At 43.8% G+C, this 19004-nt stretch overlaps 1 protein-coding gene across 5 annotated transcripts in view; it reads left to right on the top strand.

Moving 5' to 3' along the window:
• Window positions 1-19004, top strand: part of ALPK1 (alpha kinase 1) — a 123929-nt gene that overhangs the window by 82204 nt on the left and 22721 nt on the right. For all 5 annotated transcript variants that reach the window (XR_003511439.1, XM_027543820.1, XM_027543818.1 and 2 more), the window contains one exon: window positions 15432-15630. Coding sequence is in view for 4 of the 5 variants with exons in the window: in XM_027543820.1 (XP_027399621.1) it covers window positions 15432-15630 (199 nt within the window). In the remaining variant the exon portion in view is untranslated. The remainder of the gene's footprint in view (window positions 1-15431; window positions 15631-19004) is intronic.

The raw sequence follows: 19004 nt of genomic DNA, 5'->3' as shown, positions 1-19004 counted from the left end.
CTATACAGTCAGCAAAAACAAGACCGGGAGGTGACTGTGGCTCAGATCATGAACTCCTTATTGCCAAATTCAGACTTAAATTGAAGAAAGTAGGGAAAACCACTAGACCATTCAGGTATGACCTAAATCAAATCCCTTATGATTATACAGTGGAAGTGAGAAGTAGATTTAAGGGACTAGATCTGATAGATAGAGTACCTGATGAACTATGGACGGAGGTTCATGACATTGTACAGGAGACAGGGGTCAAGACCATCCCCATGGAAAAGAAGTGCAAAAAAGCAAAATGGCTGTCTGAGGAGGCCTTACAAATAGCTGTGAAAAGAAGAAAAGCAAAAAGCAAAGGAGAAAAGGAAAGATATTCCCATCTGAATGCAAAGTTCCAAAGAATAGCAAGGAGAGATAAGAAAGCCTTCCTCAGGGATCAATGCAAAGAAATAGAGAAAAACAACAGAATGGTAAAGACTAGAGATCTCTTCAAGAAAATTAGAGATACTAAGGGAACATTATTTGCAAAGATGGGCTCAATAAAGGACAGAAATGGTATGGACCTAACAGAAGCAGAAGATACTAAGAAGAGGCGGCAAGAATACACAGAAGAACTGTACAAAAAAGATCTTCATGACCCAGATAATCACGATGGTGTGATCACTCACCTAGAGCCAGACATTCTGGAATGTGAAGTCAAGTGGGGCTTAGAAAGCATCACTATGAACAAGGCTAGTAGAGGTGATGGAATTCCAGTTGAGCTATTTCAAATCCTGAAAGATGATGCTGTGACAGTGCTGCACTCAATATGCCAGCAAGTTTGGAAAACTCAGCAGTGGCCACACGACTGGAAAAGGTCAGTTTTCATTCCAATCCCAAAGAAAGGCAATGCCAAAGAATGCTCAAACTACCACACAATTGCAGTCATCTCACATGCTAGTAAAGTAATGCTCAAAATTCTCCAAGCCAGGTTTCAGCAATACGTGAAGCATGAACTTCCAGATGTTCAAGTTGGTTTTAGAAAAGGCATAGGAACCAGAGATCAAATTGCCAACATCTGCTGGATCATCAAAAAAGCAAGAGGGTTCCAGAAAAAGATCTAGTTCTGCTTTATTGACTATGCCAAAACCTTTGACTGTGTGGATCACAACAAACTGTGGAAAATTCTAAAAGAGATTACAATACCAGACCACCTGACCTGCCTCTTGAGAAATCTGTATGCAGGTCAGGAAGCAACAGTTAGAACCGGACATGGAACAACAGACTGGTTCCAAAGAGGAAAAGGAGTATGTCAATGCTATATATTGTCACCCTGCTTATTTAACTTATATCCAGAGTACATCATGAGAAACACTGGGCTGGAAGAAGCACAAGCTGGAATCAAGATTTCCGGGAGAAATATCAATAACCTCAGATATGCAGATGACACCACCCTTATGGCAGAAAGCGAAGAGGAACTAAAAAGCGTCTTGATGAAAGTGAAAGAGGAGAGTGAAAAAGTTGGCTCAAAGCTCAACATCAGAAAATGAAGATCATGGCATCTGGTCCCATCACTTCATGGGAAATAGATGGGGAAACAGTGAAAACAGTGTCAGACTTTATTTGGTGGGGGGGCGGGGAGCTCCAAAATCACTGCAGATGGGGATTGCAGCCATGAAATTAAAAGCCACTTACTCCTTGGAAGGAACGTTATGACCAACCCTAGACAGCATATTGAAAAGCAGAGACATTACTTTGCCCACAAAGGTCCATCTAGTCAAAGCTATGGTTTTTCCAGTGGTCATGTATGGATGTGAGAGTTGGACTGTGAAGAAAGCTGAGCACCGAAGAATTGATGCTTTTGAACTGTGGTGTTGGAGAAGACTCCTGAGAGTCCCCTGGACTGCAAGGAGATCCAACCAGTCCATTCTAAAGGAGATCAGTCCTGGGTGTTCATTGGAAGGACTGATGGTGAGGCTGAAACTCCAATACTTTGGCCACCTCATGCGAAAAGTTGATTCATTGAAAAAGACTCTGATGCTGGGAGGGATTGGGGGCAGGAGGAGAAGGGGACATCAGAGGATGAGATGGCTGGATGGCATCACTGACTCGATGGACATGAGTCTGAGTGAACTCTGGGAGTTGGTGATGGACAGGGAGGCAGGCGTGCTGCAATTCACGGGGTCGCAAAGAGTCGGACACGACTGAGCGACTGAACTGAACTGAACTGAACTTGGGTTGGAATCCTAGTGCTGCCTCCTTAGCTTTGTCATCTTGGGCACCTTACCTAAACACTTGGCTCCCATTTTCTACCTCTACAATGGTGTAACTACCTACTTTATAGGTTGTTTAGAGGATTCAGTGAATGTATAACATGGAATGCTTAGAACAGTTCCTGTTGTTCAGTTGCTGAGTCATGTCCGGCTCTTTGCAATCACATGGACTGCAGCATGCCAGGCTTCCCTGTCCTTCCCCAACTCTTAGAGCTTGCTCAAACTTATATCCATCGAGTCAGTGATGCCATCCAACCATCTCATCCTCTGTTGTCCCCTTTTCCTCTTGCCTTCAATCTTTCTCAGCATCAGGGTCTTTTCAAATGAGTCAGCTCTTCGCATCAGGTGGCCAAAGTACTGGAGCTTCAGCTTCAGCATTGTTGCAGGAAGGGGGACCCCTTCCAGGGCCCGAGAGTGGCCTCTTGTTTAACACTTGGAAATGAGTTGTTTGAGGAGACACACATGCTGATAAAGCAAGAGACTTTTTAGAAAGAGCACCCAGACAAAGAACAGCAGGATAAGGGGAGGCAAATTTATAATAATGGCTTGAATTAAAGTGGTTGCTCTAGAGGAAGTGAAGAGTGGTCAGAGCTTGTGCATATTTTAAAGGTGGGAACCGACTGTATAGCTGAGCTGTATAGTTCAGCTCAGTACTCTGTGATGACCTAGAGGAGTGCGATGAGGGGGTGGGAGAAAGGCTCAAGAGGGAAGGGATGTATATATATATTTATAGTTGATTCATGTTGTGTCAGCAGAAACTAACACAACATTGAAAAGCAATCATGCTCTAACTTTTTAATTAATTAACTTATTTTTTGCCTGTGCTGGACTTTCTCTGCTGCAGATGGGGGTTCCTTTGTAGTTACGGCATGCAAGATTCTCATCGTGGTGGCTTCTCGTGTTGCTGAGCGTGGGCTCTAGGGTTCACGGGCTTCAGTAGTTGCGGTTCCCAGGCTCCAGAGCACAGGTGCAATAGTTGTGGCTTAGCTGCTCCGCAGCATGTGGGATCTTCCCACCAGGGATCAAACCTGTGTCCCCTGCACTGACAGGCAGATTCTTAACCACTGAGCCACCAGGGAAGCCCTATATGCCATTTTTTTTTAATAAATTTTTTTTAAATGTGTAGCCAATATCATTTGCAGATGGATTCAATGTAGAGGATGAGAGAAGAAGAGCCACCAACAGAGTGAAAACTCTAAGGTGTTGTCCTCAGCAAATGAATGAATGGGTTGTCATTAATGAAATGAAGAAGCAAGTACAGAAGAGAAATTAAAGTGTTCTGTTTTAAACATATTAGGTTTGAGATATGTAACTGACATCCACATCAGGCTATTCATTGTGTAAGCAATTTTGTATACCTCACAGCACTGCAGGAAAGAGACTCAGAAGAGTTTTTTTTTTTTCTTTTTTAACTTAAATTTATTTATTTTTAATTGGAGGATAATTGCTTAACAGTAAGACAGTATTTTAGTTTGGAGTTATCAACACGAGTCATATTTGAGGCCAGGGGCCGTCTAAATGAGTGTGTGGTAAAGAACGGAAGCAGTCTTAGGACTGACTCCTTGGGCCGTCAACATTCAGAGGCTGGAAAAGGATGTGCCAGCAAAGTAGAGTGAGCAGTCAATGAAGGAGAAAGAAATCCAGGAGAGTGTGAAATGCCAGAAGTCACATGAATAAAAAAGGAGGGATTGATCGTCACAGCCAAATGCTTCTAGGAGTTTGAATAAGATGAGGATTAATAAACGATCATTGGATTTGGAGGTTGTTCGCAACCTTTAAAAGAATGGGTTCAGTGGAGTGTTGGGGATGAAAGCTATAGATTTAAGAAAAAGTGGGAGGTGAGAAAGCATGACAGTGAGTTTAGACAACTCTTTTGAGATGGACTGTAAGGAGGGACAGAGAAATGGGACAGGGGCTAGAAGGAGAATGCTGGGGACTGGCCATTTGTATGTACCCTCACCTCCCACATTCATAGGTTGAAATCCTACCCTTCAAGGTGATGGCTTTGGAGGAGGTGCTTTGGCGAAGTGATTAGGCCTTGAGGACAGAGTCCTCACGAATGGGATTACTGCCCTTAAAAAGAGGTTCCAGAGAGACACAGAGAAAAGATGCCACCTGTAAACCAGGAAGAAGGCCCTCACCCAACATCAGATCTGCTGATTCCTTAATCCTGGACTTCCCAATCCCCAGGACTATGAGAAATAAGCTTCTATTGCTTATAAAATACCCAGTTTATGACATTATTGTTACATCATCCTGAAAGGACTAAGAGATATATGGTTAAGGAAGGACTTTTTAAGGTGGAAGATACAATGTTTGTGTGCTGATGAGAATGATCCAGCAGAGATGAGGAAATGAATGATGCAGAAGTGAAAGCAAGTGTTTACAGGCATCATGTCCTAGAGTAAAGCAGGCGGGATAGATTTGAGTATAGAGTGGCAACTGGTCTTAAACATGCCAGTAGGAGTAGGGAGGACACATGAGTTATAACATAAGAGGGTTGGCAGATTTGGGAAAGAGAATAAGGAAGCTCTCACCTCACTGACTATTATCCTAGTGAATTCAGAAGCCAGGTCATCAGTTGAGTAGAGGAGGATAAAGGGGCTGTGGCAGTTTTAGAGGAGAGCAAAGGTGTAAAAGGTGCTGAGGGCAAGCTTCAGGTTATGGTCATAAATTTAAAGTGTTACAGTTGTGTGTTTTTCTCCAGCCACATTCATCTGCTTGGGTAGAAGCCCAGGTTAGGCAGAGAATTAGATAGAATTTGAAAGTACTAAGTGACAATAAATAACATTCATCTTCTCCTGTGTTCAGAACCTACTGAAAGACAGATGTAAAAGAGCAACCTTTATTATTCTAAAACAGGAGAACGTAGCTTTAGGTTTTTGGGCAAGTAGTTGAAAAATTCTTCACGCATCTTAGCTGCTGCCAGGCCCCTTCCCTTTTCGTAGAACAGGGAGGAAAGAAGAAGGTCTGAGCCTGCTATGCCACTCCCATCAGAAAACTCACTCCATTCCCATCAGGGAGGAGGGAGTGAAGGGTGAGGAAAGAGGCTAAAGGTCAGGGACAGGTGGTTTCAAAGCTGGAAGCATTGGAATCACGTGGGGATCGTTGGTATCACCTGGGCATTGTAAGGCAAAACTGATGCCTGGGCACACGTCCAGAGATTCTGATTTAACAGGCCAAGGGTGCCATCTGGGCATCTAGATTTTTTAAAAGCCTCCTTCAGTTCAGTTCAGTTCAGTTGCTCAGTCGTGTCCGACTCTTTGTGACCCCATGAATTGCAGCACGCCAGGCCTCCCTGTCCATCACCAACTCCCGGAGTTCACTCAAACTCATGTTCATCGAGTCGGTGATGCCATCCAGCTATCTCATCCTCTGTCGTCCCCTTCTCCTCCTGCCCCCAATTCCTCCCAGCATCAGAGTCTTTTCCAATGAGTTAGGTTATTCTAACATGAGGCCAACATTTTCCCTTAACAGTAAACATGGTTAGAATTGCCAGACAAATATGGCGGAAGTAGAAAGTGGCAGAGGAGTCAAGAATGCTTATTAAAAGGCTGTTATGTTGATGCACCATGGAATTTAAACAGGCAAGTGAGGACATGAGGGACTGATGGCATAGCCAAACAAACAAATAAAACAGTAGGGTTAGCAGACAGTGTGAATATCCCCAAAGTGTTGCAGAATCACTGAAGTTGGGCTATCCAGGAAGAAAGCTGGGAGAATAGCAGATAAATCAGAAAATCAAATGGCAAATTCTGGCCATAAGAGTGACTAAAGTTGAGTGTACAGCAAGCTCACTGGAGATAAGGAGGCAAGAGAGACAGGGTAAATCATCTGCGCTGGGTAAATGATCAATATGGATGCTGAAATCACCAAGAATGATGACGAGAGTCATTGTGGCCATAGCAACCTGGAATCCAGAAGACAGGGGCAGGTCCATGGGACTTCACCAGGTGAAGCCATGAGCTTCACCAGGATCCTGGTGGATCTATTTTGATATTGCTTTTTCTTTCAACAGACAACCCAGTTCCATTCACAGTAGATGTGTGAGAGGGAGGGTAAGAAAGCAGGGATAGATAATCCAAAATATTATCTTCAGGTATTGGGATCAAGAAAAAGGTTATATCAATAACTATTTTCCGAAAGTGCTTGAATCTGCATGTTCCACTGGTAGAATGAAGGAAAGATTGATGAAATATTAATAAGCCCTGAGCATAAATTGTAGGAAAGTTCAGGTTCTTTCCCCTCCTCCTCCTCCTTACGGTTCAGTGGGTGGACAAACGTGGAGCATTTGAGCTTGGTCTTCCCTTGACCTTGAGGAGTCCACTTGGATCGGTTGACTCTTACTCTGCTTTATTGTTGACACATAACTATGTAGGCGTCAATCACTTTTCATTTGTTTATTCTGCTAATTCCTCACCTCAGGACATTTCCCCCTCTCCCTTTCCGCTGCCTTTTCCTATCTCCCAATTTGCCATGCAGCAATAATTTCCCTTTACACTGCGCCTGCCAATTGCAATGCCAGATGGCTTTGGTTCTGAGTCCCCTCACCCAGCCCCCCTTGAGAACAGCTGCCATTGTCATTGCTGTGAACACATCACGGCTTTGAACCCATAGCTGGGACCCAAACTTGGTACTCAGCATTGGGAGGGGCTAGCGTTAATGCAAGGAACTATGAAAACAGCACACACTTTTCCTTGCTGCTGTTCAGCAAAAGCCCTTAGAGCAGGCTCTTTAGCATTTTTTCAATCATCTGTGTATTGAAATCTCATTGTGGAGTTTAATTCCTTTACCACCTGACTCAGCTTCCTCACCATGAAGTTCCCTTTGTACCACAAACTCAATTAGAACCCCATATTTCCCATCCTGAAAACAGATGTAAAAAAATGTAGGGTATGTGTGTGTGCACATTTGTAAGCCTATCTTTAGAAATCCAGCATACACACTGCCTTATCTGTGTCCATATATTTTCATTTAAACAGGTCCACTCAACAAGAAAAACACAATTTAGTGACTATGTGGACAAGCTTTCTCTTAAGCCAGCCTCTGAGCAAAGATAAAGGAATAGAATTCCTTTTTTAAAAAACTCTTGAGTTATGCTATATTGGTTCTATCACTAAAATTCTGTTACTGTGACAGCATCTTAAAAGATTTTATTTTTGAGTCCTCTGGGATGGCAGGTCAGTCGCGGGCCTAAAAACCCAAACAAAAAGAACCCTGAATCAAATACCATGTAGACCAATATGCATTTCAAAGGCACTGCCACGTAGTCAGTGGGTTAGGGTTTTTGTGTTGTTTTCTTTTTCTTTCTTTTTTGGGGAGTGGGGGAGGGAAAGGGACTCTCTTTCATGTTAATCTAATTGTGCATAACCCAGGCACAGTTTGCCGTGTAGGGAAACTTTCTCTTCAGCGTCTTTCCCTACCACACACCCGGGGCTCCTTTCATTCCTCCCCTTCTGAAGTCAGAGTGCTCCCCGGGCAGACACTTGGGGGAGATTCCCAGGATGGTGATGTATTCGCTCTGCTGCGGAGGAATTTACTATCCCCTCACTTGGCAGCAAATGAAAGTGGGTATTAATTTCTCAGAGTGCTGGTAGAAACACGAGAGCGGACTGCAAGCCTGATACCCACCCAAATCTGTATGTGACGCACAGCAGGCCGCCGTTTCAAAGGAGGGAGAGGAAAGACAATGACAAGAAAGAAAAGATTCTCCGGAGTTGACTTTCTCTGCATTTTGCGTCGTTAGGTTTTGGAGAGAGATGCGAGAGGTTCGGGCCCTGAGCGGAGTTAAATTATGCAGCTGTGGGGACGCCAGGCCCTCCAGAATAGGATGCTTCGTTTAGATTTTCCACAATGCTATTGAAGTGCTTATTTTCCTCCTGAAGAGACACAAACAGATGCAAACTTCTGTAAACACTTTAGAAATGAATTCAGAGAGTTTGGCCTCTCAGCAGTGCTCAATAGCTGACAGAAAAATGTCTAATTAGTGCAAGTGGAAATAATAGGGCCACTTGGATTCCTTCCATCCTCCTCCAAGTCTACTTTTCCAAGGAACTCAAAGGGCCTTTGTCTGGCAGGTCACCCTCTCTCAGGCTTTTGTGCTCCAAACTATTAAGAGTAGAAGGGGGAAAAATAGATGAGGCAATGTTCTCTGCTCAAATATATGGCGTGTTCACGAGGGATGCAGAATAGGGTGTTTGCAGCATCCTTTACAGGTGCTCGGGAGGGATTCCTCCATTGGCCACAGCCAAAAGCAGCTCGCACGTGCATGCTGAGAAAGCTGCCTTTCAAGCACCAGCTTTCCTTCACCAACTGCCATGGAGCCTGCTCATTTTCCTTTTTCTTTTCTTTTCTCAGTTTCTAGTAACATCATTCCTTAGACAGGGCAAAGAGAAGAAAGAAATTAAATGAGAGGCTCCACCATTTTCTGAGATAAACCTTAGAGATGGTATAGGAATGATCTGTTACTTCCTTTTTGCTCTATTGAAAATTCCACTGACATTTCTTTTAGGAGTCTATCTTCGCTTGTCGCTATTTTGGCATACAGGGGAATGGGAGCACAGGAACTAAGCTCTCTTCCCTATTTTGTTCCCCTTCATTTATTTAGCACCCATAATGTGCCAGGCTCTGTGCTGAACATTTGACCCACGTTTCTTCTAATTCTCAAACAGCACCAAAAATCAATATTATCCACATGTCACAGATGAGGAAACTGAGACTCAGAGAGGTTAAGTAACTTGCCATGGCAAATGAATGGAAGACCCGGGACACAATCCAGATACTTACGGTTTCATCTCAGACATTTTTTATCCCTAGAAGTGGACTTGCATAGTTTTTATATCTCTGATGTCCCTGCTACTGCTGCTGCCGCTAAGTCACTTCAGTCGTGTCCGACTCTATGCAACCCCATAGACGGCAGCCCACCAGGCTCCCCCGTCCCTGGGATTCTCCAGGCAAGAACACTGGAGTGGGTTGCCCTTTCCTTCTCCAACTCCACCTAATTTTTACTGTACCTTCTTGAACTTAAGAAATACAGTTTTAAGTGTCATTGGGGGTTCAACTTCTATTTATTTCTTTTCCTCTTTAGTATAGGCTTCTTTCATGCCTGCTAATTTTTGACTGGATTCTAGACATTATAAATTTTACCTTATAATATGGCAGATTCTTTGTGTGCCTGTAAATATTCTTGAACTTTTTCCTGGAACTCAGTCCAGTTAGTAAATAGTTTGATCCATTTCAAGCTTGCTTCTAAACTTTCAGAGTGGGCCAAGAGCCACTTTCTCTGAAGTTAATTTTGTCTCACTACTGAAGCATTACACTTCTGAACATCCTACCCCATGCCCTGTGAACGACATGATTTCCTACTCTGGCTGGCAGAAACACAAACTACATGAGGCTTGGGGATTGTTTCCTCTGTTCCAGTCAAGTGGTTCTTTCCCCAGCATTGGGTGGGGATGAGCTGATCAGTATTCTGCTGAAGATTCAAGGGGACCTTCTGCAGATCTCTGGATTTCTTTCTTTGTGCAGCTCTCTGCTTTTGGTACTTTGCTCTGTGAACTCTGGCCACCTTATCTTCCACAGACTCTTAGAAGCTCCATCCCCTCAACTTGGGAAGACCACCTCATTAGACTCACAGAGCATCCTTTCAGCTGTGTAAGGAATGCCCAGTTGGAATAACCTCCAGTTAATAACCAAATTATCATTTGGTCTCATGGTACATACCAGCTTTCACTAGAGTTTTAAAATACTGAAATTAAAGGTCAGAGATGACCTGGAAAGTTTTCTTTCTCTTATTTTAAAATACATAACAAGAACACTCTTTTCAATTGGGATTTGTTTTTATTTGCCCCTGTTTTTCTTTTTTTCTTAGAAATATTTTTATCATAATATAGGATACAGCGTCCTAAGAACCACTGTTTGAACTCAGTAAGTGATGAGTTCAGCCCTAGCTCCAAAGACCCAGATTCCTATGCCCAGATTCCTGTGCGGATTAGGCCCTGCCCAGAACCACCTTGATCAGACACAGGGGGAAAGCAGAAGAAAGACTGGCCCTCAAGAGACTTGAGTTCCTCAGGGATCAGCGAGGTTGTCAAGAAACTGAAGCTCTGTGCCCTGTTGGTGGTATTGTAAAGTGGTGTAACCGCCATGGAAAACAGTATGGTGGCTCCTCAGAAAATTAAAAATATAACTACCACTTAATCCAGCTACCCCAGTTCTTAGTATAGATCTGAAAGAATTGAAAGCAGGGCCTCAAAGAGGTATTTGCACACCCATGTTCATAGCAGTACTATTGACAATACTCAAGCGGTGGAGGCAACTCAAATGTCCACTGACAGATGAATGGATAAACAAAAACTGGTATATTTTGTAATATTCTATACAACATTTTAAAGGAAGGAAATTTTGTCACATGCTACAACACGGATGAACCTTAAAGACTTTATGCTAAGTCAAGTAAGCCAAAATCTGTATGATTCACTAGTCTTTCACTAGACAAAATCTGTATGATTCACTAGTATAACATACCTTAGAAGAGTCAAATTCATAGAAACAGAAAGTAAAACGGAGGTTACCAAGGGGCTAGGGAGAAGGGAGAAAGGGTTTATTTAATGTGTATTGAGTTTCATATTTGCAAGATAAAAAAGTTCTGAGGATCTAATTTACAACAATATGAATACACTTAACACTACTGAATGCCATACTTAAAAAAGGTAAGATGGTAAATTTTATGTTCTGTGCTTTTTACCACAACAGAAAAGGAAAGAAAAAAAAATGATAGAGACTTGAGTTCCTTCCTGCCTGACCCTTTTGACTTTGTAACTTTGGAAAGTCAACCTCTCAGTCTCCGTTTCCTTAGCTTACTTAGATTTTGTAGTTACTATAAATATAAATGAAATCATGTGTGTGAACGTTTTTCATAAACTATATGGTACTACAAAGATGGAAACCATTATTGTCAAGGAGGAAAGGGAGGAGAATCAGCCCTGGAGAACAGCTGCTGCTGCTAAGTCACTTCAGTCGTGTCCGATTCTGTGCGACCCCATAGACGGCAGCCCACCAGGCTCCCCCGTCCCTGGGATTCTCCAGGCAAGAACACTGGAGTGGGTTGCCATCTCCTTCTCTAATGCATGAAAGTGAAAAGTGAAAGTGAAGTCGCTCAGTCATGTCCGACTCTTAGCGACCCCATGGACTGCAGCCTACCAGGCTCCTCCGTCCATGGGATTCTCCAGGCAAGAACACTGGAGTGGGTTGCCATTTCCTTCTCCAATGCATGAAAGTGAAAAGTCAAAGTGAAGTCGCTCAGTTGTGTCCGACTCCTAGCGACCCCATGGACTGCAGCCCACGAGGCTCCTCCATCCATGGGATTTTCCAGGCAAGAGTACTGGAGTGGGGTGCCATTGCCTTCCCTGGAGAACAGACCTGCCTCTAAACATTGCATCCCACATAGGTACTCTTACCCAGAAAACTGAAGTGAGACCCCTATGAGAATGAAGAGCAGAACTAAACGTCAGGCATGCACCTCAAAGAGAAGGGGCTCACTGTGGCTTGCTGAGTACCCTCCACAGGGTCATGAGCAGGGTGAGAGGAATAGAGTCGCTGTTTCAAAGAACGGTTTAAGAGAGCCTGGCCGTGGCGGACGCCGCACGTTCTGCAGACAGCAGCTGAGGTTGCAAACCAAAGGGCCGTGTTGTGCACCTACCATAGAGAGGACTCTTGATCAGAGACTCCGTGTTAAACAGAGCTGGGCAATAAAGTCAGCAATTTCCTTTTCTATCTCTAAATTTACATTTTACAAATGTCAGATGACTGGCTTGTTCTCATTTTAAAACTTGTGTTTTCAGATTAATGGTTTACTTGACAATCCTCAATAGAAGTTTTGAGCATTTCAGCTTTAGTTAGGCATTTTGGGTTGAGTTAAACAGAGGCTCACACAAGGAAATTCTTTGAATAGGGTGTACATCATTATGAACATACACATGGGATGGTAAAGGAAGCCTGTAACTCTAATAACAGCATTGGTGAAAATGTGGATCTGGATTCACAGTCACATTCTTGGACTTCAGGCGGGTGTTATACATAAATGTAGCTTAGCTAAACTCTACTCTCTGCTTCTTCCTATCCTGCAGCAACTGGAAAATTCTGTGTTTCTTAGTTTAGACTGATAAATTCATTTTTCAATTCAGACCACAGAGTCATGGGCTAGGTATGAGGTAGGTACTCTTAGGTTAGCCTTCAGCTGGTGGTAAGATGGAGAGAGGGGATCAAGGTCAACAAAAAACGTTGCTGCTTCAAAGGCAGGAGCTGTGAGCAGAGCAGTTTCCTTTAGAAAGGGCTATGGTGTGTTAGGTGGACTTCCCAAATGGCACTCATGATAAACAACCCACCTGCCTATGCAGGAGACCTAAAGAGATGCAGGTTCGATCCCTGGGTGGGAAAGATCCCCTGGATGAGGGCACTCTAGTATTCTTGCCTGGAGAATCCCTTGGACGCAAAGACTCACAAAGGTTTCGGACACGACTGAAGTGACTTAGCACACAGCACACGTGGTGTGTTAGGTAATGATTGACATTGGGGTCTTTACGCAGATCCAATAAATAACACCTCTCTTACCCTCCTAGAGCAAACTAAGAAATAAAACAAAAGAGTTAGGGAGACAAGAGATTAAATATTACCTTTAATTCTGACAAAGGCTAACTTGGAAGATACAGCTAGGTTTTAGGGCAAGGGGTTCTGCTAGATGAACCCCAGAATTATGTTGACTTCCCTATTCAGTCACAGAAATTACTGAGCCAAGCAGAACACCCCATAAGGGGTGGTTTTCTAGATAAGGCATGACATAGAAGAGCAGAGAAGAATCCCTGTTTCCTTTAGACACTCTGATCCCAAAAGAAAAAACTGAGGAGCTAAGCAATGCATGCCCAGTTTCTTCCCAAGTCTACCAATCAAAATCGTCCACCCCTCCTGGGGCAGAATAAGTAGAAAGAGGCCAGGAATGCTACAGTAACTGAGCCCTCTGCATGTGGAAGGAACCATCAAAAGGAGAGAAGAGATATTCCCCCTAACAACTGGTATTACTATTAATATCACAATTTCAATAGTGATCAACTAAGAACAAAAGGACAAATACAAGAGCACATTATCACTTTTTAAACTTAAAAAACACAGTAATAGGTTAAAAGCCTTAACAAGAATTCATTCGTTTGAAAAGAGAAGGATTATTGTGGTGGTTCTTGGTAGCAAGGTATAAATGAAAAGAAATATTGAGTTGGCCAATACATTCATTTGGGTTTTTCATAAGATGTTCTGGAGAAATCCAAACGAACTTTTTTGGTCAACCCAGTAGGATTTTAGGAGTCAGAATGGGAGGAATAATTCAATTGGATGATTAAAATACTGATTTTGACAATTAAGTAAATAGAATCTGCCTCTTAGGATTTTTGGTGATGATTAAATTAATACATATAAAGCTCTTAGCACTGTGCCTGGTACCTAGTTTTGCCCAATAAATGTTAGTACTTATGTGATGAAGAAAGCAGTGTTTGTATAAAAAGATTGTGGTAGGAAAATGGACAATGCTTATAATGCTTTCTAGGTTTCATATGCGGAGAAGGCAATGGCACCCCACTCCAGTACTCTTGCCTGGAAAATCCCATGGACAGAGGGGCCTGGTGGGCTGCAGTCCAAGGGGTCGCTAGGAGTCGGACACGACTGAGCGTTTTCACTTTCATGCATTGGAGAAGGAAATGGCAACCCACTCCAGTGTTCTTGCCTGGAGAATCCCAGGGATAGGGGAGCCTGGTGGGCTGCCGTCTATGGGGTCGCACACAGTTGGACACGACTGAAGCGACTTAGCAGCAGCAGGCTTCATATGTGAACTGAGAAGCCCAGAAAACATTCTACTTGGTTTAGCAAATGGGTGGTAAATTCATTTATGTTATCAGCTGTATGACTTTTAATGTCTTTAGTGTAATAATGTCTTTAGTATAATACCTTAGGCTTCCGTGATAGCTCAGTTGGTTAGGAATCTGGCTGAAGGTCCGCTGGAGAAGGGATAGGCTACCCACTCCAGTATTCTTGGGCTTCCCCTGTGGCTCAGCTGGTAAAGAATCTGCCTGCAGTGAGGGAGACCTGGGTCGGATCCCTGGGTTGGGAAGATCCCCTGGAGAAGGGAAAGGCTACCCACTCCAGTATTCTGGCCTGGAGAATTCCATGTACTGTATGGTCCATGGGGTTGCAAAGAGTTGGACACAACTGAGCAACTTTCACTCACAGTATAATACCTTAAAAGCCCTAAATATGGTGTTTTTCCATAAAAGTTTGCCTCATTTATATCTCTATTTCTCACTCTTTGTTATACTTTCATGTCTGCTTCTTTTCTTATTTTATTCATTAACTAAACATGATCATATAAATATAAAATATTACCTAGAATTCTGTATTTCTTATTAATTAAAATGTAGGCAATAAATGAAGCAGGGTGTTATGAACTGATGTGGAAAGCTATGCTAGATGTTATGGTGACTGAAGAAACCAAGTAACACAACACTATGTCTAGTGTAATTTCATTTAGGAAGGAAAGGAAGGAAAAGAAAGGGAGAGAAGAAAGAAAAAGAGAGAAAAGGAGAAAGGGAGGAGGAAAGGCACCACAAGGAATCAATTAATGTCTAAATATACATAAAAGGGTAGAGGAAGTTCTGGAAAGATCTCTGTGAAACCATTATCAGGAAGAACAAGAATGCAATTGGTGGGAGTCAGGGAGAAAATAAGGTAGGGAATCAGGAAACAAAGGGGCACATTTAATTTTGACTGGGTATTGTTTGGACTTTTAATAATGGGATATATGCATTTTATCACCTGTATAACTTTAGAAATGTAATAGGGAAAATGGAATAAAAAATATTTAATCCCACAAATGAATTGGGATGACGACGACGATGATCACTGTCTTTTGGTTCAGTCTCCTCCTAGACGTGGGAGCCTGGTGGGCTGCCGTCTCTGGGGTCGCACAGAGTCGGACACGACTGAAGCGACTTAGCAGCAGCAGCAGCAGCCTCCTAGCTCTCCTAGCTCTAGGTTTTGTTGTTCTTTTGATCACAATACCTAGAAGACTAGCCTGGTCCCAAGGCTGCTCTCTTTTCTGCCGGGCGCTCTTTCGGTTCTGTTGATGGTGTCTGGTGGATGTTCCCCCAGGCGTCCCTGAAAGCCTCCATCCTCGCCCGGGACTGCGCCACGGCCGCCGCCATCGTGTTCCTGAGCGACCGTCTCCTGTACGGGCTCGACGTCTCGGGCCAGCTGCTGCAGGTCGCCAAAGCGCTGCACAGGCTGCAGCCCGCGACGCCCATCGCCCCGCAGGTGGTCATCCGCCAGGCCCGAATCTCGATGCATGCAGGTAGGCTTCCTCCGGCGGGCCCCCCTTGTCCCGGAGTCGTCCCGTCCGGGCTCGTCTGCACTCGGGGCTCCTTGACTTCCACGGGGCCGACGGGAACCGCGGCCCGCGGGCCTCCCTTTGCAGCCTCCCGCGCTCCCGCCTGCCGGCCTGCCGCGGCGCCCTTCCACCCGCCTCTTGCCAGCACAAAGGCCCTGGCATAAAGGGTTTCAGAGCCAAAAGCAATAGAGAAAATTGTGAAAGGGGGTGGAAAATACTAATTGGAGCTTTTGTCGTCTAACAAATCTGTCCCGCTGCTTTCAAACAGGGGTATCTGAATTGCTGTACTTCTGACCAAGAGCCTTTAAAAAGCAGATTAGAATTCTACTATTTTCTCTTAGCTCTGCTGTCTCCTTTCTGTAGGGCCACTTGACTATGCTAACAATAGAGCTGACAAACCCACTGAAGTAATTTGAGATTTTTTTTTCCATCACTAGGAGCACCGGTACAGTACCTGATTAGGCCTTAAAGTATCTTTTTTTTTTCCTTCTGTCACTTTGAATGAAATGAAAAATGAGGCTGACATTCTAACTGAGGCTGTAATGTAGAGGAGCGCTGGTGGGGGCAGGGGCCTGCTCTGTGTTACAGCAAAGTTCACTTCCATAGAGTTCTTGAATTATTTAAATTACTGATAACCATAAGGTTTAGAAACGTGTAGCCTGCTGTACTCATTTCCAAGAGTGAAAGAGTAAAGGACAAAAGTAGAATGCCAGTGGCCTCTCCCAGAAACAGAACTGGCTCATTTTAAAAACTGGGTTTAGCTATTGCTATTGTTTTAATAACTCTGTACTTGAAGAGGTTAAAAATATCTTTTAACTACTTCATTTCCTTTGAAAAGGAACTGTACTGACTATACTGAATGAGACAGTTGCTGAATACAGAGAGGGGCAGAGATAAAAGGACAGAGAAATGGGCTTGTGGAGGCTAACTTTTCAAAAAGCCCAAGCTCATTCACTCTCAAGTTCTTGCAGCTGTGTGTAAATTGTACCCGGGTCTTATTATATAGCGGAGAAGGCAATGGCACCCCACTCCAGTGCTCTTGCCTGGAAAATCCCATGGATGGAGGACCCTGATGGGCTGCAGTCCATGGGGTCGCTAAGAGTCAGACATGACTGAGCGACTTCACTTTGACTTTTCACTTTCATGCATTGGAGAAGGAAATGGCAACCCACTCCAGTGTTCTTGCCTGGAGAATCCCAGGGACGGGGGAGCCTGGTGGGCTGCCATCTATGGGGTCGCACAGAGTCGGACACTGAAGTGACTTAACAGCAGCTTATTATATAGTTTTCTAAAGTAACTACATCAACAGAGTTGAACTTGGGGGAAAAAAGTCTTACTTCAAATGTCCATAATTGGGGACATTTTTATAATGTTTGGGGTTTATCATATTTAAGGTATGAGAGAAACCTAACCACTAATGTTCCTCCTGACAGCATCAGAAGGAATGATGTGTCAGCAGAATGTTCTCCGATGAGGGGGCGGTGGCACCGAAAAATGAGGGCTGGGTGTGGGCAGGCAGTGTCCTAATGTTTGTTCTCACTAAATAGAACTTGGAACAGAGGGCATGTTGTATAATACATGGATTTGCTGTAGTGTGACGTGTTAATCAAGGTCAAGTCGGTAGGCTGGCGTGTTGATAGCTTTGCTTTACACGAGCAAATAATCTTTTCACTTATTTGGTTGGTTGGTTGGTTGTCTCTCACATCTCTAACCAAGGTAGTATAGAGTTTTTCTCCTGATGATGGGTTAAGCCTTGCTACCATCATGAACAGTACACTTCTCTGCCCACATATCATATGTCTAAGGTAAAAGTCCTAGATCTTATTCTCCAACAGTTGGAGTTATCATTTCCTCAAAGATACTACCAGAAGTGCCACAAGAAGACAAATTCAGTCTCAGGATTAGGTGCTTACTTGTGAACATCTGCCCCCAAACATCTCTTGAGCCTCTACCTACGCTGGGTTTCCCAGAGAGAAAGGGGGCTTAGAGCAGGGGTGGTGTCCTGGAAAGCAGAGAAGATACAGGGGAAGGGCGTCTCAATCCCCAGCATTTGGGAAACCTGATGGAGCAGAAGTGTGTGTGCTACCATAAGGGTAAGGAAAAGGAACGAAAAGAATACGAGGGGACAGCACAGTCTTCCTGTTTTGCCCTTTGACCGAGCCTTCCTGGTATCCACTCAAAACGCATTCCAAAGGTCTGAGTATTCAACATCATGAGATTTCAGAGGCAAGAGAGGATGCCCTGGGCCTGCTCAGCTCACTCTTGCCTGAAATTAGACAAAACCTTTCAAGCCACAATTAGAGATAAAGATTCAGACTTACAGTTCCATCAACATGGAGAACGCGGAATCTTCTCCCATTACATAAATATAGTAAACTCAATGTTCTTAAATGCACGAAAGATAGATGTTCAAAGTCAGAATAGTAGATTACTGCTCCTGACACTATAGCCAAAGGGATTTACACTTGGATACACTCTAAGGGAAGGGATTGCCGCTTTAATTCCTGAGCAGGGACAGGGCGTTGGGCTTCGTGGGGTGAAATATTTGCATAAAGCTGGAATTCTTAAAAGTTTGCACAGCTATGAAATGGGACTGAACAGCTCTATCAACCCAACCAGAGAAGTGGGGGAGGGAAGCCTGCTCTCTGCCCAAGCTCTGAGATGGAAGCCAAATATATATATATATATATTTTGTTGTTGTTGTTCAGTCACCCAGTCGTTCCTGACTCTGCGACCCCATAGACTGCAGCACTCCAGGCCTCCCTGTCCCTCACCATCTCCCGGAGCTTGCCCAACTTCATGTTCATTGCCTTGGTGATGCCATCCAGCCATCTCATCCTCTGATGCCCTCTTCTCCTTCTGCCCTCAATCTTTCCCAGCATCAGAGACTTTTCCAATGAGTTGTCTGTTTGTATCAGATGATCAAAATACTGAAACTTCAGCTTTAGCATCAGTCCTTCCAGTGAATATTTAAGGTTGATCTCCCTTAAGATTGACAAGTTTGATCTCCTTGCTGTCCAAGGGATTTCAGGAGTCTTCTCCAGCACTGTCGTTCAAGGGCATCAATTCTTTGGTGCTCTGCCTTCTTTATGTCCAGCTCTCACAACCGTACCCAACCACTGGGAAGACCACAGCCTTGACTATATGGACCTTTGTCAGCAGAGTGAAGTCTCTGCTTTTCAACACACTGACTAGGTTGTCATTGCTTTCCTGCCAAGAAGCAATTGTCTTCTGATTTCATGGCTGCAGTCCCTGTCCACAGTAAATTTGGAGCCCGAGAAGAGGAAATCTGTCACTACTTCTGCCTTTTCCCCTTCTATTTGCCATGGAGTATGGCA

Source organism: Bos indicus x Bos taurus, chromosome 6 (genome assembly GCF_003369695.1).
Source record: "Bos indicus x Bos taurus breed Angus x Brahman F1 hybrid chromosome 6, Bos_hybrid_MaternalHap_v2.0, whole genome shotgun sequence".
NCBI lineage: Eukaryota > Metazoa > Chordata > Mammalia > Artiodactyla > Bovidae > Bos > Bos indicus x Bos taurus.
The sequence above is the reverse complement of the archived record's forward strand: the minus strand, read 5'-3'. Positions and strand labels throughout refer to the sequence as shown.